Source organism: Acanthopagrus latus, chromosome 11 (genome assembly GCF_904848185.1).
Source record: "Acanthopagrus latus isolate v.2019 chromosome 11, fAcaLat1.1, whole genome shotgun sequence".
NCBI classification, from domain to species: domain Eukaryota; kingdom Metazoa; phylum Chordata; class Actinopteri; order Spariformes; family Sparidae; genus Acanthopagrus; species Acanthopagrus latus.
The window spans coordinates 10,911,428-10,937,668 of NC_051049.1; the positions used below are offsets into that span (position 1 = coordinate 10,911,428).

Below are 26,241 nucleotides of genomic sequence, written 5' to 3' on the forward strand. Positions count from 1 at the left end.
TACCGGCCATGTGGATATTCCACCTATTGCACTTCCACACACACGCAGACACACCCCGGTGTAAACTTCCACACACACACACACGCACACACTCCTCTGCCCACACAGAAACGAGGGACAAACCCACTCACGACATCTAGTCAGAAAGCCTCTTTTCCCTCCTCCCACTGCAGAAGCCGGAGAGCCTGTGGAGGACTTTTAGTTTCACTCTAGTTGAGACTTTTGAGAAAGAAAAAAATCTGAGTAATAACTGTTACAGAAAAATAAAAACTTAAAAGGATAATATGGGTAAAATTGCGTGTTTTGAAATAAATTAACAAATAAAACAATTGTAAAACAAAGCTGTGCTGTCGGTTTATTGTGTTTGGTTTGATCTTCAAAGGAAATCCCCCGTGACCCCAGCAGGTAAAAAAAATAAATAAATACAATTTTTTTTTTCTTTTTTACCACAACAGTCTCAAACAACAAAGATAAGATATATTCCTGCTGAGCTAAACTGTCCATGTAAAAACATTAAACAAGATTTAAATTAGATATGTACAGTATGTATTTTATACATATATTCAACTTGAAGTACAGATATGATATGAATAATCTTTTTAACTCTAAGTTGCATATAATAACTACATGATCATATTTGTTTTCCTCATAAAAACCTAAATCAGTCATTACTCAGATTCCGTTTGGTGCATCACTATTGTCCTTGTGAATTTTGTCTGGTGAGGCAGTGAGGTTTTTACTTGCAGTCACCTTCTCATCCACCATTGGCACTATGCTGCGGAAGGAGGTTGCTGATGTGATGTGGTGCCCAGACCCGGCTCCGTGAGAGAGGGCGTAAGAGGAACGGCGAAGAGACGTTCTCCTCATCTGTGACTTCAGCTCCACCGGCTGACTGGACACACTATGGACCTACATCACAGCCAGGTGAGAGTCACATTGTGTCCATGCACACCAGTTTTCCACAATTATCAAGAATATGACAACATTCAGAATTTGATGCTGGTTATCTGAATGAGGCCTTTTTTTCCGAATATTGTATTTTCTGATTAAGACACATAGGATATGCTGATATTATTCAGGTTTTGGAGTGTTCTTTGGACAGGCAAACATTAGACTTTGGATCTCAATTGGGGTTTTTAACTCAGATTGAATTCCCCTGTTAAAATTCAGCGCAGGGTTTGCCTGACTAATGGTTTGTAAAGCTGGGGTAGAGACGCATGCACAAAAGAAAAGCCCACATTTCATGCCTCCTATTAAACAGTATGACATACTTGTATATCAGCTGGAGTTGAAATAATGCACAAATTAGCGCATGACAGATGCTTTATTTTTGTGGCTGATTCTGGTATAAGTATCAGGGAGTAAATCACTGTGATATCAATATATTGGTCGAATCATGTGGTGATCAAACTCTTGGGACTAGAACCTGTAATGGAGGCAGGAAATTTTACAGTTTAACAACAATATAAGGGAATTTCTGAATGTCAGACAACATTTACACCGATGCTGTTATACCCGTGACAGGATGATATTGGCCAATACTATGAGACAGGCTCTAGCACAAATATCGCAACTCAGACCTATTTCAAAAAGAGGATGATCATTAGTCAGAGTGTGCACAGCTACATATATTTATTATTATTAGCCATAGACAGCTGTGTAGACACAATGTCATTTTCATAATAAGGACAAAAAGTGGAATATTTTCTGCATATCAACTTAGTCACCAGCCATTTACAGTTACAACTGTTCATGCTTTAAGTTTTAGAGAAGTGAGACCTCAGAAGTGAAACCTCAATAATATATGAAGGTGAATCGGAAACAACTCATCTCATTTCAGGTTTTATAAAACAGAGGAATGGAGCACAAGCTCAGTCTCCAAAATAAAACAGAATAGCAACCTAATTCAGCATCTTATTGAGTTGGCTCTTATGTCAAACATTTAGTTTTGTTTTTATTTGCCAACAGCAATGAGTACATTTTCCTGTCAGAACGCAGTAGGATTCAAACTGGAGAATTATCACTGAGAAAATAATAGAACAACAGAATTGTTGAAAAAAGGCTGAGATTGATGTACAGGAGCTAACTTGTTGTGTGCACTGTTGTTTCAATAATTGTAATTAGCAAATGTTTTAATTTTCATTTTTAGTTTTGCACTCTTCCCTTTGTAAATTGACACTCCATCTCTCTTTTTTACTGTGCTAATAATCTCTCTCTGTCTGTGTGTCGTGCAGATGTCTCACCTTGTGTTTGTCATGGACGGTGAAAATAACACTGAGAGCGCAGGCAATCAAGGAAGGCAACATAGCCACCCAGGCAGCGAGCAGAGCTGTGAGCCACACAACTGGATTGAGGAAGGCCTTATCTGATGTACCTAATGAAAAACAAACAAACACAGAGCAGTCACACCTGTTCACAGGAATTATAACACATCAGCAGATCAACAGGAAAAAAATGAATAGGGATTAAAATGGACATCTTGTCTTGGGTGTTTGGTTGTATGTTTTTGTCCACAGTATTATTTGTCTCCAAGTGAATTAATTCCAGCAGCTCCTGTCTTAAAAGATGGTGAAATAGCCATAGCCAGGAGCAACATCACTCAAGTGACAGTGAGATGAGCAGAAACATACCGAGAAAGGCATAGTCGTGGGGTGATATCTGAAACATGTGGGCGCTGTGGGTGATCCTGGTACAAATGAAGAAAAGCACAAAAGAGACACACACGGCTGCTATATTGAACTTGGTCCAGTATTTGGTCACTAACACGACCTGAAAGACAAACAGAAAGAATCACAAGAAATATGTACTTCTGGATATACAACAAAGTCGAGTACAAATGTATTTTCTTCACAAAACAAGATGAAATAGAATAATTACTTTTTGTTTGTTTAATTGAGTTTGGATCTTCTCTTTAACGTAAAATCAAGAATAAATTGTCAGTATAATTTTGTATCAATGAATCTCTAAATAGGATTTCAATGATTAACTGTAAATACAACTGACACAACACTTACAAATTAATATTCCATTCAAACATTCCTACACCAGATGAAAGAAAAGACAGTAGAGTAGAACAAAATAAAATAGATGGGGAAAACTGGGTAAAATATAACAGAACTGTATGGATCAAGACTGCATAGAATTGCTCGGCCCATGGCCATCTTCGAACCGTTCATTTTGATCTCAACTGTACGCCTGCACAACTTTGTGAACGTATCTTGCACGGTTGTGACATTAATGTGCTGACAAAAATCTGTCCACAAACACACAGAGAAATACAGATACATAAACACTGATAAGGACTTTATATAAAAAAAGCACAATATATCCCATGTAAAAGACAATATTTAGCCTTTTGATAGTGTTGTTATTTCAGAAACTAGACCATGAAGATTTTGGAGAGCAGCTAGATTAGTTAGCATGCATGTTATTGCAATGAGAGGTTTACTTTTAGGACAGAGATGGAATGAGTAACAAATGTACCAATATGTGATGTAATGTAAAAACATCACATTATGACATTAATAGTTAATAATCATTTCATAGTGGGTCGAATACGTTTTAATAATCCAAAATTTATTTTTCTTATATCTCTTAAAGTTTCTGTACTCTTGAAGTGTGATTCTGACCTCGATGGTGGCAGTGAACATGGCCGCCATGGCAACTGTGACTGCCATTGTCTGGTAGTCGAAGGCTGTGTTGTAAAACACTTCAAACGGGATAAAGAATAGAACAAGTGACGTGTAGACGGCATACAGGAGCGACAAGGCCAGCATGAGAGGACTGGAGAGCTCCTGTCTCTGTCCACACTTGTACAGCTCTGGCCACTTCAGGCTGCTTTCTGCACTCACATCCTACAACACACAGAGGCAGGATGAATTGTGACCCAATACATCTGAGTGCTGATGATCAAATATATAAATATAACGACTGAGTTAATAGAAACATTGTCTCTAAAACTGTCTGACCTGTTCGAAGAAGGCCACCAGCATAATTGGGGTCGCTGTGTAGAGGACAGAGTAGAGAGCGATAAACCACGGCTCATACAGAGACTGCAAAACAGATACAGATGTTGGAATAAATGTTTTCTCCCTGATTAACGTCAGTTCATGAAGACTCATTTCATTTAATTTCATCCATAAACATCTAACCTGAGCACTGAAGCCATTGAAGAAACCAAACCATATGTGCACGAGGGCAAAGCTGCAGGTCTTAAACAAGAAGCAGCGTAAGAAGAGGGAAATGCGCCTGTAGGACCAGCGCCCGTGGACCAGCAGCAGCCTCTGCAGGAATCTGAACTGGGACAATGCAAAGTCTGCATTCTGCACTGCCTGACCTCCTTCTACTCCTGCTATCCCCACACCAACATGAGCCGCTGGTGTTGGGGAAAGAAAAGACATAGATCGAGAAATTAGAAGGAAATGTGAAAACATGAGAACAGAGAGCAGAGTACTTTGATTAGTAGGTTTTCTCTAGAATTTAGAGCTATAAACACCTCTTTACATTCAACCTGACTCACTCTTGATCATGTTAACATCATTGGCACCGTCCCCGATTGACAAGGTGACTGAGCTGGTGTGCTTTCTGACTAGTTTGACGATGTCAGCCTTCTGCCCAGGTGTTACACGACAGCATAGCACCGACTGACACTGTTCTGCTAGTCTCATGAACGTGGACCTCCATTCTGGTCTCTGGTCGAACTCTGCCTGGAGAACGACACCATCAGACAACTCAGTTTAGGTTATATTTAAATAAAATGCCCCTTTTGACTTAATGGAACTTTACTGGAGACTTTGCCTTTGCTTTCCATGTTTAGTTTATCCGTTTATAGCTTTGTAATTTGACAGATGTTCTTTTAAGGCATTTTAGTTCTGTCAATATATTTCAAAACTGTTATAATCAATATGTATATAATGAAAGTGGGTCAGGTTTGTGTATCAGTGTAATAAGATAGGGTTCGCTTGGAGTTACAGAAACACAGACATTCGTCACCTGACTCTGCAGCTTCACTCCAATTGAATCTTTTAACCCATTAATCTGTTGTTTGGTTCGGTCTCATTGTCCTCATCAGCAGTGTTTTCAGATGCAGCAGCTCTTCGATATCCATAAACACACTGGACACTATTTGCTCAGCCGCAAAAATTGACAGGCACAGCTTGTGACTTGCTGATGAACATGCTTGACATTTCCGCTCAGTAGTTGGTGGAGACCAAATACAGAACTACAAGGAGCGTGAATATTAGACTTACAATCATCTGTAGGCACAAATATGTCTCCAAATGAATGCTAATGTGGCCCCTTATCCACTAGTATATCTATGTATCTGCATTTTTAGGCGCTATTAGTGTTGGTGCTGATGTCACAAAGACATCTGGGTTACCTTTTGTTTTTTTCACAGTAGAGGTTACCATAAAAACAGGACATAATATTTATGAGTTAATTCAGTCATATAGTCTATAATGGAAATGTTAAAGCAGACAGAAATAGCGGCAATCAGCCTTCTTCTACCTGTGAGATTTTGTGTTTGGTGGCAGACAAATAGCATAGTGAAAGAAAGAAAGTATAATAAAGATCCATTAAAGCAAAAGTAAAAGAAAAAAAAACAATTGCCAGTTTAAGGTACAACTGATTCACATGTATAAAAATAATAATTAGTGACCCACATCAAATTACCATCAAAACAGAAGTGGAGCCTCTCATTCATTAATTCCTCTATCCTTTTCTGTTCTCATTCTCTGACTTTAACAACATAAAGTTTCATTTTACAGAGTCATGTGCAAACTGCATGACAGCAGATATATTGGACCCATTAAAAACTATATGAGTAAAATATTGGTGTTTACCAGCTCAGGTCCAGATAGAACCATAGCAGTCTTTGCTCCAGCCCTCTCCTTGTCTACAACCCAAAGGTCCATCTGTCTGGCCTTGGAGAAACTGACCCCTGGGTCTGGGGATTGGAGTATCTCTCTGTAGGGGTAAACACACAACGATCAATGAGATGGCATGAGCGTGTGTGTGTGTGTCTTTGAGTATTTTTATCATTGCTAACCTCAGCTCCTGCCATTCCAGTAATCTGGTTTCAGGATCCAGTAGTTTGCAAGAGTATCCAATATTCACTGCAGTCTCTACATGGAGGAAGAGCAAAGGAGCAGGAAATAGAGAAGGAAAAGGCAAAGACCACGGTGAGACTTTGTTTGCTCTCAAAATGGTGCTACTTCCACCTCCTGCAACAGGATGTAACAATACCTTTTTTGTCCCCAGTCAGTACCCATACTTTAATCCCAGCCTGTTGAAGCAGAGCAATAGTCTCAGGAACGCCCTCCTGAAGCCGGTCCTCTATTGCTGTCACTCCTAGTAGCTAAAAAACATGGAAGTTAACCTTAGTTTACAGCATTTCTATTAAATACTGGATTTAGAAGATAATAGCCAGAGCCAAAGAGACAAAGAGATGATATGAGAATCATTCAGCATTATAACATGCAAAAAATTTAATTTGTCAACGAGTAAAGGGCAGAAATTGCAAAAAAACAAACAAAAAACAGGCTTCTTATCTGTGTTGCTCATTCTATGTCATTTGTCAGCTTAACATTTTAATAAGATAACCTACAATCAACATGACATTGAGGAACAGCACACCTGCAGTTCTCTTTCCATCTGATCATATAGCTTTTCCAGCACTGCTTCACGGTCACAGGTCGCCATGGCAGCAGACTGGGCCAGAGTTTTACTCCACTGCTCCCACGATGCCTCAGGAACCGATCGAACCGCAACACACAAAGTCCTCAGACAGGCCTGGGCAAACAACTGACGGAAGAGAAGTTCACACATTATTTGATAGGCTGCACATTATTTACTGAGTGATTGTTCAGGCGTAAGTGAAGAATTGACAATGAAAACATGATTTAAACCCTCATGGCATGCCTCAACTATCTCAGCAGGCGATCCATGGGTCAGATCCTTTCTGCAAAACTCTAATGATGAGACATTTGGTAATAAAAATGGAAGATATGCAGAGGTGATCTTAGTGGTAGGGATGTCATTAATAATAAGATCTTTTACATACATTAGCCTTGCGAACTGATGGTGGGGATGTTGTGGGCCAGAAGCTCATGAAAGTGCTTGTGAGAAATTTATGTGACACAAGAGATAAGCATCAGATGCTGCAGTTGGTAAGTGTCATCTGATTTGCTGACAGGCTGATAATAGCCAACAAGGCAAAGATCAGCTGACACCAATGTTCGTCCGATATATCACTGCATCTCTGAAAATTACCAAGACTAAAGTTCTACATTTTCACACAAGTGTGAATATAAACTACTTCATTAAAAAACAGAAACTAACAGAGTTTAATATTAATAGTAGACTCAATGACAGCAGACATTAATTGTTCAGTAGAAACTCCAGTTCACCTCCAAGGCTTTTTCAGCCCTTTCCTGATATGGACAGTCCTTCTGCAGCCTCTCCAGGATTACTATGTCAGCCCCTTTACAATAAAGTTTTAACCCACCCTCTGGCTCCCGCACTGAAAGAAAAAACAAAACAAGTTTATCTGGAAAAGTAGCTGACATGAGAGAACTTCGAATAAGTGCAGAAAAAGGAGGTGAGTGCAAAAGACTGTAAGAGATGGTAAGATCGAAATCATGTTGCTGATGTGTATTTAGAGGGCTACTCTCACCCAGTACAGACATGCGACGTCTCTGGCTGGTGAAGTCCAGCAGGGCCAGCAGCTGATACTGGCGGGTAACACCCATCTCAGAGACAACAATAAAATCTCTTGTCCTGGAAAGAAAGACCCAGCCCAGCTCCCTGGCTGCACCAACAAGGGCTTCTTCATCTGGGGACGCAGCCTGGTAAACTGGAGCCTCTGGAGGAATGCAGTCAACATGTAAGTGGAGGTAAACATGTCATCCTGTGGGGATGGTTCATTGTGTATTTCAGTAAATTTATATGTTGAGATATCACATTCAGACCGGTGATTTCGGGGACAGAAAACAACTAATAAAAAATGTATTATCCTTTCAAGTTTTGGCAACATAAACAAAGTGTCTGAAATGAAAAATACAGTTAATATAACCCTTAATTTTAGTCAATCGATCAGCCAAATACACAGTGGAAACATGAACCACATGAGATTTCATCAAAAACAGGGTTCTCTGAAGTATAACATGAGGACTAACACTTTTATCAGATGGAGGGTAAGAATTTAACTTCTTTGATCTGAATGAAACAAACACAACATAAAGACACTACCTTCCTTCCACTCTGCCATGACAGTGTGACATAAAGACAGCGCTGAGAAGAACTGTATGCTGAGTGGACACTTCTGTCCTCTGAGCGTCTCCACCAGGCGGGGAGCCGACATGAACAGTCCACCTCGCGAAAAAGGATTCCAGCTTAAGTCCATGGGCTGCAAACGTAGAGGGAAAAAGGTGGGTCACTTAAGGTTACTGTGCCATGAAATTGTACTGTGTTGCATCTGTGGCTAATAGTTGAATGTTGTTGGTGACAGAAATTAGGGCATTAAATCAGGCGCATTGGACAAAAAAAAGATGCACCCTGAAGGGAGATTAGAGAATATCTTTGAATCAGGTTGGAAATATACAGGTAGGAGGTGAAGACAGAAGATGATACAGTTCAAAGATGACGATTTCAGAGTAATGATATGGTACCTCTACATCCTCTGCCCTGACTGAAGCATCCCCTGTGAGAGTAGGGAAATGAATAAGTGACTTTTAAAAGCATGTGAAATACAGGAGAAACATGTGCCGGTGAAAGAAATGCAGACAGACAGAACAAATCGTGGAAATCACATGCAGAGAGAAATACAGAAATGAAGAACAAAATAGTATATGTTGGCTAAACCAGGAAGTGGCTCAGACATACGACATATGGCTGCTGTGATTCAGACAAGGTTTCAGTCACAGTTTGTCTTCAGTGGGCAGAGCTGTGTTAAATATTTAGTAGATGGACTGGTGGCTGTTGGATATGAGCATGTTAAGTGTCTCCTGGTGCCTCATCCAAAGTGTATGTGAGGTTGCCTCCCTGGGGGGATCTTTGTTCCACTTTAATCCACTGGGGCAACTTTGCTCTGTGGTAATTATAAAAGCCTGCTTCATAAATCAGTATTTAAATGACTGTATTGGATACAGTCTTGGAACTGAGAGCCAAACAAGCACTCTTGAGTGAACACAGGTATGATAATTGACAAAGTGCCATCACGACCTTTCTATATTGCATTCTTATATGTTTTGTTTGTATTTATAAATGCTTCTTTCTACTGAACTGTGTAAGGTCATCTGATTAATAATGGCCTCTTACAGCAAAGTTAACCTACTGAAATGCTGACAGAAGGGACACTTAAAGCTGCTAAAAGTCCTGTAAAGATGCATCTTGAGAGCATGTTGCATTCATCATTTTTATGTACATCCTGTTGAAAATGGACAGGAATTGATACAATTTTATTTCTAACAATGCCCTTTAGAGAGTCTACTTATCGGTGAGATAGTTTATCAATTTCCTCTTGATTCTCGATCAAAAAGAACAATTGTTTTATGCCTGAGTCTGAATACAATGTTGAAACAGAGTAGAAATAAAACATACCTTAAACTATCCCCTCGTCTCTGCCATGAGGCCTTCTTGTTATGAGTTTTCACCAGTGTAGACACATGAGTTTGACTTTAGAAAAACACGCTGGCATCAATAAAAAGTACTGACAAGCTCGGAGGCATACGATTCCAATCAATCAGACAGTTTGGAACCAGTTTCCTACTGGAATCAGGTCTCAATGATCATCCCCACAGTTGAAAAGGAAAGATGAGGTAATTTTGATTGTATTTGTTGGCCTTGGCAGAGGCTGAGGTTGTTTAAAAGTCTGAGTGGTTGGAATGTTTATCTTTATCTATCTATCTTTATCTACCAGTGCAAACTGAGGTCAGATGCTGGCATTGGATTACTTTCTTTTAAAAAAAAAATCACAAATTAAAATAGCACAGAGAAATTGTAATTGTAATTTCTTGATATTGAAGATTAGGTCACCAGATTAGATTAGAGATGGATTACCATAGATTTCTCCAGCTATGCAGCATTGTCTGTAGAGCAGACGGTTCTGGGTAAGTGTTCCAGTTTTGTCACTCAACAGGTATCCCACTTGGCCAAGTTCCTCGCTCAGTGAAGTATTCCTGGCCTGAGCCGGTTTGTCTGCCTGCGGCCAATACATCTCCAGATCCCAGCCAATAAACTTGCTGTGGACCGTGTGGATCACCTCGAACCTGTGGACACATACACATTATGACTGCATGTGCAAAAACACAGGTGTATTCCCATCTTAGTTGCTCAGATAAGTGCGGTGCTGTTGATTGAACTAACGTGATGTAAAGAGTTATGGGCATGGCCGGGCTCAGCAGGATGATGTAGCTCCAGAAGATGAGGAACCCCGTGTAGATGGGGTTGCCGTCAACCACCAGAGGAGTCAGAACCCCTGTGTGGCTCATGACCCAAGTGGAAAACACGCCGCTGCCAATGGCAAAGAGCAGAGCTACCAGTAGCACGGACAGGATGATCTACAGATCCAGAACATGCACACACACAGTTTAGAATAACTCCACAGGATGCGTTCTGATTGTCATCCCCCTGCCCTTCACCCACTCACCCCAATCACCACTTTGTTGAAAACTTTTTCCGTCCGAGTCACTTTCACTCTTATCTTCCCGCAGTTCCTCAGGATCTTAGTGTCCATGCCTGGTGCAGAACAGACAACTATTAAATGCTGTAGCTGTGGTGGCCTGGCTGAGCAAAGTTGGGAGTCCATTCTGCAACCAGAGGGCGAAAGTTCAAGCCCTCATGTCAGTGAGTATCTGCTGATGTGCCCTTGAGCAAGATGCTGAATCCCTACCAGTTCCGGGGGTGTCTGACCTCGCTGTCAAGAGGTCAGTGGGAAGAGAGAATTTCCCTTGCAGGGATCAATAAAGTATCACATTAGGTTTTCCAGTGATGTTTTCTTATTCTCACATAGACTGCTGAAGGACTGTTGCTGTATGTGTAATAAAACATGAAAAAAAAAAACTGAGAGTGTGTTCAAGGACAGAAACCGATTCCAACCAAGTTTGACTACAACAACAACATGTCCATCTTGATAATTCACAGTGGACCGTGTCAAGTGTGTTTCAGGGGGGCTGGAGTTATAATCAGGCTGAACTTGGGGTCACTCCAATAGACAGTCTCTGATGAACGGTATAAAACCCCTCTCTGGAAGAATTTGATCTATTGATCTACTTTACCAGAACTGAAAGGGTCATAGCAGTGAGATCCATGACACCTCTGCCTGGTCCAGTAATATCCGATCAATGATCACTTAGGAGGACAGGAGGAGCCCATAATCTGCCAGACGTTAACAGACCCACATTTAAGACACAGCTGCAAGAGTTAAGTACTGTCCATAATGAGCAGTATAATGTATTCCACATAATAAAATTTGTCATTGAAACATGTGAAGTCCATAGTCGAAGGTTAAATGAGGATAGGTAGACACAAAACATTTTTGCAATAGTTTTATATACACATGAAAAATGTAGTAAACTGAGTATATGATTGGAAGAAAAATATTGGCAACTTTGTGATAACTGATTATTTGTTTCAGTCATTTTTTGAGAGAAAATGTCAAAGATTAGCTGGTTTCAGCTTCCAAAATTAAATCAATTTCTGCTTTTCATTGTCATTTATAATAGTAAATTTGGGGTTTTGGACTGTTTGAAGACATGACTATGGGATTTGGGAAATTTTGCTTATCATTTTTTGATATATTTCTTGCAACTGTGAAATTCATTAAAAGAATCACAATAAAATTTTTCAACTGTATCGCGCAGCCCCAATCGAGAAAGTAGCGGACAAATTACTCAATAATGAAAATAATCATCAGTCGCAGCCTCTGTTATCATCCATATTTTAGGACACTGAGCCACATATGAAGGATTCTCTTCATCCTGTCGCCTCAGTGTCATTTATAGACTGAACAGACTAGTTTGACTGTGGCTAGCATCCATTTTATAAAGAAAAACAACCTGTATCATCCTACCCCTCATTAACATCTCCTAGGCATAGCCATTTCCACAGAAATCAATGTTGATATCCCCTTGTCTAAACTGAATAAATTCTTCTACATGTACCAGTGTAGATGACCAAGCCGTAGGCAAACTGTGTGTTGCGTAGGACTGTTCCCCTCAGGAGGATGTGCTGGTTGTCCAGCAAGAGACACTCTCCTCTCCAATGCAGTTGGCCTCTGAAGGTGTACAGGTGATTGTTCGGCTCCTCACAGAGCACCACACCTGTAACATTTAAGGTGATATTTGCTCTTACATTGGACAAGCATTCAGTTCTCTTAAAAGTTTATTCTACTTTTTAGTAATGATGAGCATGTCTGTATTTGCATTTCAAAAACATTTATTCACCATCAAAGGCAGCAAGCGATTCCTCTGAGGGGTGAGAGGTCAGCTCGTTGTGAGTAGCAATGAGCGCCTGCCGGTACTTGAGGTTAGTCTCTCTGTGTAAAGACGAGAACACGCTTGCACATTAAATCAACATTAAAACAGTTGATCCATTCATCAGACATAATTAGAAGTCAAGGCAGTGTGCAGCTGGTTATGCAATATTAATTTCTTTGGTTCAGAATCAGAGTAGGATTTCCACATTTTTAGCAGTCTGGAGAAATACATTTGAGCTTCTTGTTTCTAAAATAACTTCATTAAAAGGTCTTTACTTTGTAATAAACCACAAGTTGCTGTTACCCCTACCCCACATTAAACAAACTGGTTCTGTTCTTTCTCTGATCCCAGCATTATAACATCTGAACCCAAATGTATAGTACCCCTTTTACCCTTTAATGAGCCACTACTAAACCTCAGATGTGCAGGACGGGACCCTGTGGCTGTTGTAGATCGTATAAGGGGTCCACATATTTTTGCCATCAAGGCTGCAAAACAACATGCAAAGCTTGGGCCTCAAATCAATTTTACATTCAAAATCACATCCTAAAACTTCTTCTTAACTTCATATTCCTGCAGTTGGTTTGATATCATGTATCTTACATTATACTTATTTTAATATAATGCTTAAGTGATGCCCCACTACTACTATGTGTATTCATCCAGTAAATATAAAACAAACATTTATATGAATTATCAACAGAATGAGATTGACTGTGTTTCTTACCCATCGATATCTGCTGTCTCTACATAACACAGACTGTGAGGCTCTGAAGTGCACAGGAGGAGAAGGTCAGCCTGAGAAGAAAGAGAGAGAAAATAGAAAAATAAAAGAGAGACGTCTCAGTGGAAATTTACCTGACATACAAATAGAGCTTTGGAGCATATATTCAAATATCTCGGCCTGCTGCTGTTGCATGCTGCTATGCTGGAATGTTTCACTTTATGAAAGTATTTATCTACAGAAAAGGTCAACAAAAAAATTATTGCAATGCTATTCTGCAGGACAAGATTAATTAGACAGGTCTTTATGAAATCCATATTGCTGTTACTTTCAGTATTTGTATAAATTTAAAATCTCACAGGGATGACTTGGTCTTTGTGGATTCGCAGTACATCTCCAACAAACAGATCCTTCCACTGAGCTGCACTGAAACTGAGACAGAACAAATTGTGATCACATGGACAGAATAATCCACAGCTTTTAACTGCTGAAATTTCACATAATTTGGTGGTCACACATCTCCTAAATATGCAATGCTACCATGCAAATAAACACAATGACTTTGCTCTTTTATTACAGCAACCATCACTGCACAACAACTACATTTAAGTAATCATTGTTTTCAGATGCTGTGAAGTAGGGATGCTTAATATTTTTGCTGATAACCAATATGCAGGTCAATTATTTTGGATGCCAAATGCACATATGTTGCCTATTTCATTAGAGAGAATATTAAACCTCTCCTATAGTAGAATAAAAATTTTACTATGCTCACTTTTAAAGTGGCAGATATCATATTGGCAGATTATCATGCATCTCTACTGTGGAGAGATTTGTTTTCATCAAAAACAAAAGCAGGGCAGACCTATATTTGTCTGTATGAGTATGATACATTCTAAATGTAGGAGCCTAAATGGAGTTTTCTTGTTTCAGAATAATTTTAAGTTCATTAGAAAGAATAAAGATAAAAATATTTACATTATTTACAGTTCTACACATGGTTTGTTTATAGCATATAAAGGAAACAGATACATGTTTGGGTAATTTCAGTGTTTGTGGACAGCTAAAATCATCCTTTATAGTTTATTTGTGATATTTTATAGTGGATTTTGTTTTGTGCAGACTACACCTTTAATGTGTCACTCTGTCATGAGTGTTTGGTAGGTAACGTGAATTTGTGGTCAGTCAAGACAAGCGGGGAGTGGAGCCATATACTTTTTTGACCTCTGACTCTTGTTCTGGTATTCTCACTGTCATTTATTTCTCTCATTACGTGTATAGGACGCAATTTGCATTTAATTTATTTGTGTATTTTTCCTGCATTTTTGAAGTAAACATTTTAATTTTACCTAGTGGTCTCTGTGGATTCTTTGGATGTGGACACAATAGAGTCTGTAAAGAACATCAGACTTAGGCTTTACCACCTACACTAAAACAATGAGTAAACGTTCAAATTAATCTTCATATATGTGACCATATGAACAGTCTACAGTATAGCAAAACATTTCTGGGTGGGTCTTAAACTTTAATGATATGCACTTTCTTTATTGCATTTCTAAGAACAGTGACCATTCTCTGGAGGATACTGCACAAATGATAATGAAACTGGAATTATAAATTAGTCCGCAGGGGATAACAGTCTCAGAAATAGACGGAACCCAAGGTATCTCTGAAGACGAGAGAAGATGAGCTTTGTCATAATTCTTGTCATCTGACATACGTGGAAAACACTCTGTTTTCACCCTGCTCTAATGCACAAAAGGGACCATCAAGGGATTCACTCATTCGCACTTCATTAGAGCTTCATTAGAGGGCTGTTTCAAACTGGAACTGGAGCTGAGTCCTGAGAGAAAAACCCACTCTCTTTGTCCTCACCTTTGGGAGTCAAGCACGTCACAGGGTCGGGAGTTAATCTGAGCGTCACTGCGTCTCCGTGCCTGGACCAGAGATGGAGAGAGAAGAAGAAAGCGAGAACAGGGGAAGAGAAAGAGATAGATTTGAGAGGCGAGACAAGGATGGAGAAAAAGAGTGATGGACGGGGAGCGTATGAGAGGGAGTGCGGGTGGCTGTGAAAGGTTGAACAGGAGAAAGGAGAAAGGATAAACGCCATTATGGGGCTCGACAGTGACACCAGCTGGGAGATTTACACCTTCCACTAAATGATTAGTCAATAGAGAGGGGTCAAGCAAGCGTTTCACCCAGAGCTGTTAACGACCGTAACTCAGTGATGCACTTAACCAGAGAGTTCTCCATGCAAAACATCACGCTTGCATTTAAAAGGAAAAGCTTTAATGATGGGAGAGAAAATTAATGCTACTGGGTTGACTGGTTTTGTCAGCGAGGAGAGGACAAGGAGTCAATGAGGACAATGAAGGAGAGAAAAGAGTGTGTACATGCTTAAGTGTCGGGTGCATAAATGCATGCGTGAGACGGGTCGTATATTTGTGATGAAGCTCATGCATTTGTGTGTGAGTGGAAGTATATGGGGGGGGTCTGTGAAGTGACTGGTGGTCTCACCATGTCGATGGCAAGGTCTTTTAGCCCTCGCACAGACAGGACGATGATCAGTGGAATGATGGTGATGTACCAGGGTATGGATGAGATGACAGGGACACACTGAAAACCACACGCAAGCATGGATACACAAGAAAATGTCACACATGCTATTTAAAGCATATACACACATACACAAAGTGCCTCAACAAGTCATAATAGTTTGTTGGTTGGTTTGTCATCAAGATTACAGAAAAAAACTGAACTTATTTCCATAGAACTTGGGTCTAAGACGATGGGTCTAAGCCAAGAACAGACCCCATTGCTTTCGGTGTGGATATGAAGGGACGGATCAAGACATTTTTCCCCACCTAATTTAACATTGCGAACTAGGACATTCTTTTTTTCATTATCTTAATTAATTTATCAGGAAATAATGCATGGATGTGGATGAAAAAAATCTGGCATATGAAAACAACAGGAGACTATTGGGCCTGAGTGGAGGGATGCCCCCATTCTAGTTTTTGTTTTTATCACTTTTCATGTTCAAAGGCAACCCAAAGTACTTTGCAGATTACACAGGTATAAGGACATGAAAGAAATAATTCAAAGAATAAAAGATAATCAAACAAATGCATATAAATTGAAAAATGATTTTAAAAAAAACACATTTGAGAAGCATGGAGGGTAAAGGCAGCCTCACCATGATCAGTTTTGACACTGAGAACAGTGAGTAATTCTGAACCAGGTGACCTATGAGGTCTGTGGTGGACAAGCAATAGCATTTTGAAGTTGAAACTGTGAGAAACTAGTAGCCAAAGTAGTGATCTGAGAACTGGAATCATAGCAAGATTCTGGATCATCTAAGTGCTGTCTTAAATATAGCAATGTGGCAAGTATACCCTTTTTAGACATTCTTCTAAAGTGGTGACTGAGTTTACATATAGTATATTCTAACAAAAAATGAAAGACTAACGCATCTCAAATTTCCAAGCGATGGAGGCAAAAATACTAGTAAATGTCACTTTGTGTCACAGAGCATATCTATTTATAAAATGTTATATAAAAGGTGTCACCAGGTAGGCCAATTGGGCTTAGTGTTTGTGCTGATTAATGATGTTTTATAGCTGTGTCTTAACAGACTAGATGTCATTGATCACAACACACAAATCTATCATTTAATCTAGAAGAACTGGATATATTGATCACGGCATAAGGAACATATCAGCATGATTTCCATGACTTCACAATGTCAGCACATTACAAAAAAACAAAAACAAATGTATCAAAATCCAGACAGTTACTCCTCTTAAGATATTGTAAACATGAAACAACTGAGACTACTAGTGAGCCTGTTAAAGAAATCAACACCAATTCTGATGTTCTTGAGTCAGAGCATGAGACAGAGTAAGACAGAATGGCAGAGCCTTCATCTGACCTGCATCACCACCATGAGGAGGAAGTAGAGATTGGCCACTCGCTGGAACTGCTCAAACAGCGTCAGTGGCAGGAAGTTCAGGGGGGAGTATTTGTAGCTGCGCAACAAATTGTCCTGGCGACCGACAAAAAGTGCAACAGGGACAGAGAGAGGGACAAGAGAGATATACACACTGTATAGGTTGTTGGGTTTGGTGTGAAGGGAAGGAAGCACATGTGTGGCTGACTTACTGCATATCTCCCCCAGCGGAAGCACAGAAAGGATTTCTTCTGTTTGGGTTTGTGGTAGTGCCGGCTGTTTGCTCTAACCTCCCACGTGAGGCCTGTCAGACACATGTAAGGCCGAGACTTAGCTCTCAGAGACCATTTACACACAATGATTTAATGTATCATTTACATTAGCAGGCAGCAGATGGATGTGTGTGTGTGTGTGTGTGTGTATTAATATGCCAGTGTATAAACAAGACTGCTGTTAACCATATCTCAAAGGGATTCTTGCATCAGCCACACAAACCTGCTGAAGTCAAAACTGACTCTCCTAACGTCTGTTTAAGCAAAACGATCAACTAACAGAGAACATTTCTATATAGATCACATGCAGGCTGCTATGTGAATAAGACACTAATAGTTCATGTTATATGAATGTTATCGTATGTTTCATTTAATTTCATGCATTGGACCAACCAATTCTTGGTCTATACTGATCTTTAAAATTGCATGATATATATTGGGAAATTAATAATAATGATTATCTGCCGATAATGAAATCAAATAGAGTTGATAATATTAAGACAAATTGCTTTCATTCACAAGAGCAACATATAAACACCCTGATGCAGTAGGCGGTGGTATACACCTTTAAAGTTGGTTTGCGATCCGCAAAATGACACAAAGTAAAGGACTACAAGTAAGAGAAGAAGAAAATGTTTCAAAGGGGTTAAGGGAGGCGGGAAAACAACAACAAAATTTTTTTTTAAAAAAAGCTCCTCAGGAGCTGTGGAATAGCCCCAGATTTGTATTGTATTGACTATGAGAAGCAGGTAAATATTTATTATCAGTATTGGCTGAAAAAAAAATCTATATCTTGTATCATTATATAAAATAATAATTGGCTCAAGCCGATGCCAGTAATGTTTTATTGTTGTTTATTTTGATTCACATCATCTCGATTTTTATCATTTATTCCCTCTTTTGTTCCAGGGAAAACAAGAAATCTTTATGAAATGCAACTGTTTTAAAGTCGATCAACATTTCATTATGCTATTTTTAAAAGAGAAAAATTTTATCATAACATTTATGAGACAACCTTTAATATGACTGTCTTCCAAATGGATAAAGTTTATTTTCTTCTTTTTTTAAGTATTTGCTTCAAAATTCCTTTTAACTTGCTATACATCCACCTACTTGATCATTAAATTTTTCAGTACTTATATAACCCTACAAAGATATGTCACAAGCAAGTAGTTCATGAATGTGTAGGCATAAAATTGATGTTACACAAAAGATAAACATCAGCCGCTGCTATCTGTGAATCTCATCTTATTTGCAGATTTGCTGATAGCAGGCGAATATCCGCAAATTAGTCGGTTCATCCAAAGTCGCCTCTGAAAGCATCTCAGTAAACACCATGAGATAAAGAAACAGCGAGCAGCAGCTGAAAGAATTACAGAATGGTGACAGAAAGAGACGTACCGGATTCAACACTCTCCTTGGCCATGATGCTGCTGAGACTCAAATGTTTGTAGACTGCAGTTGTGCTACACAAAGGAGACAACAGAGTGAAATAGCTGCAAATGTCCCCCTCTACGATTCATTTATCAGTCTAGTTACTCATTACAGCGCATTGCCATGCAGACCAGAGCAAAACAGACAAAGTTACCACCGCTGTTGATCCACTCAGGCTCTGCTTCCAGCTGGAGCTCTACAAACCTTACCCTCTTGCTTTCATAAACAAATGTTACTAATGTAAATTTAAGTCAAATCCATTTTCCATGTGAGGAAATTTTGAAATATGTACCAACTCTTCTGGCTGCGTGAGCAATCCTGGTGAGAGAGGACCAAGGCTTCTTATATCTAACAATCGGCATCAAACCTGCAAGGATTAATATGCGCAAGAGCTGTAATAAATGACTGTCATGTTATATTTTACTTGTCGCCAGGTAATTAACACGTACACCACATTTGTCAACAAACACAGAACAATGCTGTGAGGGCATTCTGATTTCATTATTAATGAATCCTTGTGCTAGAGCTGTTAATAGTTTTTTAATAAATAAATAAATCATGAGCAGAAGCACATAAACAACCCATGCAACAACAATGACTCACATATTTACCTTCATTGTTCAGCAGCACTGTCTCGAGCACTATACAGCACCTGCAGCCAGGTGACATAGCTGAGCCATCAATCATGAAGTCCTAATGCCCACATCCAGTGATTAACACGGTTGTTTTCATAACCATTCTTCAGCTGCTTTTCACAACACTCACCTGTTTCACCCATCCATACCCCTCCCCCACCTCTCTTTCTGCGAATCCCTATGCAACATGTTCCCAGACACGCCCTTCTCTTGCTCCCATGTGAAGGCTCAGGTATCCACATGTACTCCCAGAGCAGCTCACCTGAGGAGAGAAAGGGGAATGGAGGTGGGGCAATAAGGCCGCTGTTCAAATCAAATCATTGGTCTGTTTATCTTTCTGTAGCTAATTAATTGTACAAACACACATTTTTAGTTGATGGAAGTAAACTACAACAAGTTATGATTCCAAGCATACCTACTGGGTGAATTTTATTTTTTAACTAACCTAAATCCCTTCACTGTCCCAGAAAGTATTTGTAATGGTACAATAAAGAAGCTTTTCACCATGCAACAGTGGGAGTATTGGTTTACACCAAAGTGAAAGCAGTAGCATTTAGGCCAGCGCCAAATCAGGTCACATTTAGTGGTTCTTTTTCTTTCCTAAACAATACCCCTCTATACATACAAAATAATCATGATTAGACTGAAGTCAATCTTGCCTACAATCTAACTTATACTAAGTAACGAGAGTGGCCGAATGGTTGTCATTTGAATGAGCAAATCCCCCTAAGCCATTTAACACTGTGCTTCAAAACTTGCAAATTAAACTATCCTATACATAACTTAGTTTGATAATATTCAAAGTTATATTTGTACTGTACGTGAAACAAGCCAAAGAAGAATAAAATGTGCCCTTGCTTCTAGTGTTAAATGGATAAGATGTGAACTTTAATGCTAAAATAAACTAGTGAAACAAAGGTTTAAAACTGACAGCAGTTTTTCAATCATGTGTTCTGGAAAAGATCAGGTATACATTCAAAGTAAAACTTATATGCAGTTCAAAATTGCTTAAAATATACACTGTCACTGTTATGAAGACAATAATATATTTTTCACTTTTTCAACCTTTATATTCATCTTTAGACTAAAGTCAAGCCACACATCATTTATTTTAGCGCTTCAATTAACCATTCTGCCTTCTTCATGAATCTAATGCCACCTGGTGGAGGTCAGCATCCACTGCAGTTTAACCATCACATGAAGGTCAAAAGGATAAAGATGACAGCGATCGCACATCTTGACAAAAGGCAGCTTGCTGAATTCCTCTCATTGTCAGTTAAATTTACTTTTTGTGGTTTCATATCTCTATGTCTCATTTCTCTTCCCTATGAAAGTGAGGTCGCCCCCACAAATGCCACATATCAACACCTGAAGGTGTCTGTATCTTATGTCTTACATGTGTGTGTATGTGAGTGGTTGTGCATATCTAGGGCAATCTTTCCTATCTGTATTTACAGCTGGGCTGCACAGCAGAGTGGTTAGGGTGATGTGCCCGTGGCGTGGCATACATGCTCTCAGGCCTCCACGAACAATGACAGTCAACAGGCCAGGCTTTTCCACCACAGTTTAACCGTTGCTCATCATGACTACAAAACCTCACAACTGTGAACACACAGGCGAATAGTCTCTTGAGCCTGTGGGTTCTTGTTGAATTTTCGACGCTGCAAATTTGATGAAAGAGAGGAGCTTCCCCAAGTACTTAAATATATATTAAAATCTGTAGCCAGTATATCTACAAACAAAAATAGAATTCATTTTATAACATATCTGAGCCAAATATTTCATTCTTTCATCAAAATAGAGAAGTGTTCAATTTCATAAGACTGTTAAAAGCAGAAACGAGCAGCTTGAGAACTTAAAAAGGAAATCTTAAAGCAAAAAGGTGGAAAATAAATTAAACATTTAAAATAATTATCACATATGTAAATGTGTAAACTGACAGAGTTGTTGCTCTAATTGTTGTTTCTGTAAAACACCCCCTCGTGACACTATTCAAAAGTAAGAGATGGGGGACAAACCCACAATCGTCTTGTGCAAAAATATATTTTAGCCAGTGGTAAGCTAATGCTAACAGGAGGCCTGAGCAGTCAAAGCTATGGTCTTTCATATGAAAAATTCCTTCTTGTTTTAATGTTCCTCTGCCACTCTGCAAGGAAACACCGGCCGGGGACACCAAAATGTTTCTTTCTACCAAAATGATAGTAATCTAAACTGTGACTAACACAAACTGCTGAGGCCTTATATTGTGAAAAAAAATGTGAATCTATACATTTATGTTATATATGAGACCCTTACCACTAAAAATAAAATATACATATAAGATATATTGTATGAGTTGAAACACAAAGATACCACTGCTAAGATGATCTCACATTACTTATGCCAGCTTCTTGTGGGCCAGCTGCCGACAGGAACCGAGTACTGCAAACATTTATAACACTTCTTATTTATACACCTAATGAATTCTTAGAACTGGCCTATTGACAAAAGCGTCATTTGTTATATAGATTCACATTCTTACCACAGCATCAACAGTGAGAACATCACAAGAGGAGGAGATGATAACCCTAACTTCCTCATGTTTTGTCCATTGCAAAATGGAAATATGAACAAACTGCTAAACCATAAAAGGTTTGAAATTGACTCAATCCTCTGCAGTAACCATAAAACTACACATCAGAGTCATCAATCGCACTTTTCTTGAAATTCATTGCTCCCTTAAATTATTGTTAACTGACACAATGACAAAACATTCATGAGCACAGTGAGATGTCAGCAGGAAACGTTTATTTTAACTGTATCATAATTATCACTTGAACCAAACCTCACACTCGACAATGAAAACCGCAATTAGCAAGATCCACCCAAAAGCGAACACATACATTATCTATCTGCAATTTGTCACACTATCAAAAATACAGGCAAAGTTTCCACTACGTTTCAATGTGAGCTTGTTTGTTCTCATCTCATTCTGTATCGCACAGGATCTCAGCAGGACACGACCTTCAGACCACCCCTCACAGTGAGTGTGAGAAAGCCCTCTGCTGTGGTAAGCTTCTCACTGTTTGGCCTACATCGCCATGTAAGGTTTTCATGTAGCCTAGAAGAAAAGTCTCACTACAGCTGACAGTGAAGAGGCGATACCCTCCGTGCTTGCTGAGGCTCAACTTCCTGTACAACATGCTCAACAGCTCAGACGTGAGTTAAGGAATAGGAATCAGGCAAGCAGACATCACCTAAAGAATCACACAACTCTCCTGGGGGTTGCAAAATAAATTGGGATCAATGTGACATACAAACATGTGTAAAATAAATTCTGATGAAACTAAAAGCAGAGTATTTCCATTGAAGTGGACTTTATGTATAGAAACTTGGGGAAAGTAGAACATGGTCAGGGTTTGGTGGGAGTGTGTTTTTGTGTGTGAGGAGTGGGGGGTTGATGAAAACAACATCAAAGCTTATGGGAACCAACTAATACGATGAACCCCCACTGATGAGTCACTCCATCACTTTCGCTTGAAAAACCAGGCATCACTTTGTTCAGTAAAATGTGTGGGTGCACTGAAACACAGCACTGGTGACAAAGTAAAGGGACAGCCCGTAGAAATGACTGAAGAAACATAACAACACAAAGCTGCACTGCCTGGTACAATTAAGCTAATTACATCCCTCTGTGCTTTGTGACGTTTAAAAATCTGAGCAGGCCCAAACAGAAAGAGGGCAAGATCCTGTTGAGTTTGAAAAAGGGTTCATTTTTGAGGCACAGATGACAGCAGCATCAGTCACAACTGACTACCCAGTACTAATAAGTACAGTAACTAAAGTGACATCAGCATTTTTCGTCAATTGGAATGACACCTAAGATACGGTCGGAAATTGAGGTCGACAGCTCAAATTTGATTACAAAAAACAGAAGAGCAACTCTTCCTCAGTTGAATGAATATGTCAATGCAGACCGTAACTACTGTGACTGACAGTAGGGCTGTAGTATAATACTATCGTTACAAAGATGAATGCACGTTTGAGAGTTCAGTGGTGTTAGAAACCTCACGCGCTGGTCTACAGAGGTGTTAAATGTGATATGATCAAATGAGTCATCCTTCACATTACTCTCAACAAGTGGGTGGAAAACATGTGGCATACTAAAAAAGGCTTGAGCCGTGCAGTGAGGAGATCGCTGCAAATAAAAACAAAGTCATTAATTCTCTGTGGTGACAAAGGTCAATGTTTTGGGGCTTTGAGTGTAGCTAGTTCATACATGAATAGATAGGCGAAGACCTCCTCTTCCATGCGTTGGTCTTTTTTTTACAGTCTGATTAACAATTAACATGAGCAAAGAATTGGAGATGATGCAGGCTAATCTGTGTAAGCAAATAAAAAACTAAGTCGTTGTCTGACAGTAGCTGATAAGTTGTGACAGTGCAACTCAGCCAGTGTGTTCTGAGTTCTGACTCTTTGCTCTCAAAACAGACTGTTTACGTGCGTGCGACCAAAGCCCACTCAAATGTCATTGGTCAATACAACACATAGAAATAATGATTTGTTGCATTTTAAGAGGGGACGAAGTTGCCATGAGTGATTGCTTTTTATTTCTATCCTAGTGGTGCCCCCATCCATGGAGGAAAAAATTCTCACAGAATGGTTTGAGAATATGAATATGATGCAAGTCATGTGCTGTGGCCTTATGGGAAATTTGGATCAACATGTTACACAGCGCTTTCCATAACCATACTGAGACACTTCGTGTTGGTTTCTCATTTAATTTGTTATCCATCTTAAGTGGATATTTAAATAGTTATGACATGTTATTTTGGTTTTGGTTATGTAGAAAGCAAAGCTTATCAAATTATAGAAAATACTGAATACTGATTGAAGAATACTAAACTTAGAAGAATGTAGTGTAATATATGGTCACATTAGCCCTTTCTATTGCGGAGTTATAATGTAAATAATGGCCAAAGAATGTCACAGTGAACTTGGCATTTGACCTTTTGGATGCAACTCACTCATGACATTTGTCATAGTAGGCATTTGTGTGAAATTGTGTCATCATCAAATAATGTATGAAATCTCAAGGTATGGCCAAAGCGTTTTTGGTGAGGTGACAGTGAATTCTCTCTCTGACCTTTGACCACCAAAATCTAGTAAGTTGGCCCTTGAGTCCAAGTGGATGTTTGTGAGATATTGTATTCTTGAGAATGGGATGGAAGGATGGGCAACCCCAAAACATGTCTGCAACTAATGCTGTCATCAGTGCAGAGGTGTAAAAACAGAACTTACCACCAGTCATACCCTTTAACAAAGGTTCATGGGGAAGGGCCACAACATCCCTTTGCTGCAATATGTTAAATCAGAAAAGCATCCATATGAGAGAAATCTAAACAAGCTGCTTGGTCAGGCTGTAGTCAGCTGTGTGATTCTCTTTCAGATGAAGTGTTGACTGAACTGTTTACTGTATTGTGACAAAACCACCCGGACATAATATTGTTCAAGATAAATCATCAACTGACAGAGCGATCATGTGCAACATGCAGTCAGGATGTGGGTGCTGCCGCACAATGAGAAAGTGGCAGTGGTAAAAAAAATCAAGCCTACTATGATACTTTCTGTGCATGTCTATCTGAACAGTGAATATGAGCAATCCTTAACAGGAGCCCACCATGCAGTACAATCAGTCAAAGCTGATTAATTCCTGTCTCAACAATATATGAGTCATGCTGTTATCAATTAAACCTGCTGTATTATTTATACTCACGAGTACATCTTCTTGACACTGCTACAAGGTGATGTTAAGTCTGTACCCTTTCTGTGTGTGTGTGTGTGTGTTTATTTGTGACCCATGTTTATGTTTTTCCTTCCGAGAAAAACAATCAGACTAATCAGAAGAAATCAATACGACATGATATGGTACTATCTCTTTAAAAATCTGACGGATAACTGAAACTCATACCTGACTGTTGGGGCATGGCTGGCTGTGGCCTTTGTGGTTACAGTGAGTCAGAAAGAAAAATCTGCTGAAGTTTTCGACAAAACAGAGCTGATAGCTCAGAGGACATTCCCCTCATGATCTGGACAGCCCCCATACTCAGCAAAACACAATGAAATCTGTACACAAGTGGTCACGTACGATGCAGTCTGGTTTTGCTATTTGGTATCTATGTTTAGTGTGGTTGTACTGCAAATCAGGTGACTTCACCCCCTCCTCCTGTTTTCATGCCTGGCTGTCTCTCTTCACAATCACCCAGCTTGAAAGAGGAGGTCGCAAGGATGGTGCTTCTTCTATTGAGCTGAACTCAATATGGTCTTGAAATGATGGGAAGGTTTGCAGCTGATATTTCTGGTGTTATCAAGTGATAAGATGCCTTGTTCCAGTGCTACTGAGAACATGAGGCATGACTTGATTGAAGACTGCATGACCTACTCTTGTTAGCCTGTGTGGCTGTGGGAAAGTGACTCCAGGACTCTCCAATGAAAGATGTATGGACTGAACACACACTCAGACTAAAGAAGCTGATATGCCATGCAGTGGAGCTAGACATAAGACAGACTTACTTACAGACAGTCTGAAAAACACAACAGCAGTGTCTCTTTCCAGAAATCATGATGTGGTTTCTCAGGATAATTCACTGACTTTGTGAGCAGTTTCATGTAGGAACTATTTGCTTTCTACGAATGACAGTGAGGGATGTAAACACTCATTTGTATCCTTGTCTAACACTAACATTTTCCTCGACTGAGTTGTGTATGACAG

The 26,241-nt window shown here is 39.4% G+C and overlaps 1 protein-coding gene across 9 annotated transcripts in view; it reads right to left on the reverse strand.

Annotated features, from left to right (window-relative positions):
• Window positions 1–324: 324 nt before the first annotated feature.
• Window positions 325–26,241, reverse strand: part of atp8b3 (ATPase phospholipid transporting 8B3) — a 43,428-nt gene continuing 17,511 nt past the window's right edge. For 2 of the 9 annotated variants that reach the window (XM_037114156.1, XM_037114159.1), the window contains 29 exons: window positions 19,621–19,752; window positions 19,467–19,507; window positions 18,823–18,887; window positions 17,362–17,453; window positions 17,132–17,245; window positions 15,718–15,816; window positions 15,076–15,137; window positions 13,560–13,632; window positions 13,204–13,274; window positions 12,444–12,535; window positions 12,162–12,320; window positions 10,649–10,737; window positions 10,366–10,559; window positions 10,060–10,268; window positions 8,670–8,701; window positions 8,251–8,407; window positions 7,676–7,864; window positions 7,410–7,522; window positions 6,637–6,804; window positions 6,247–6,358; window positions 6,050–6,125; window positions 5,844–5,967; window positions 4,520–4,706; window positions 4,152–4,375; window positions 3,969–4,052; window positions 3,630–3,854; window positions 2,631–2,769; window positions 2,244–2,374; window positions 325–909 (listed from right to left, as the gene is read on the reverse strand). In XM_037114156.1, coding sequence (XP_036970051.1) covers window positions 673–909; window positions 2,244–2,374; window positions 2,631–2,769; window positions 3,630–3,854; window positions 3,969–4,052; window positions 4,152–4,375; window positions 4,520–4,706; window positions 5,844–5,967; window positions 6,050–6,125; window positions 6,247–6,358; window positions 6,637–6,804; window positions 7,410–7,522; window positions 7,676–7,864; window positions 8,251–8,407; window positions 8,670–8,701; window positions 10,060–10,268; window positions 10,366–10,559; window positions 10,649–10,737; window positions 12,162–12,320; window positions 12,444–12,535; window positions 13,204–13,274; window positions 13,560–13,632; window positions 15,076–15,137; window positions 15,718–15,816; window positions 17,132–17,245; window positions 17,362–17,453; window positions 18,823–18,847 — 3,477 coding nt within the window. In that variant the 5' untranslated portion in view covers window positions 18,848–18,887; window positions 19,467–19,507; window positions 19,621–19,752 and the 3' untranslated portion in view covers window positions 325–672. The other 7 variants (XM_037114161.1, XM_037114157.1, XM_037114158.1 and 4 more) reach the window with 7 other exon arrangements.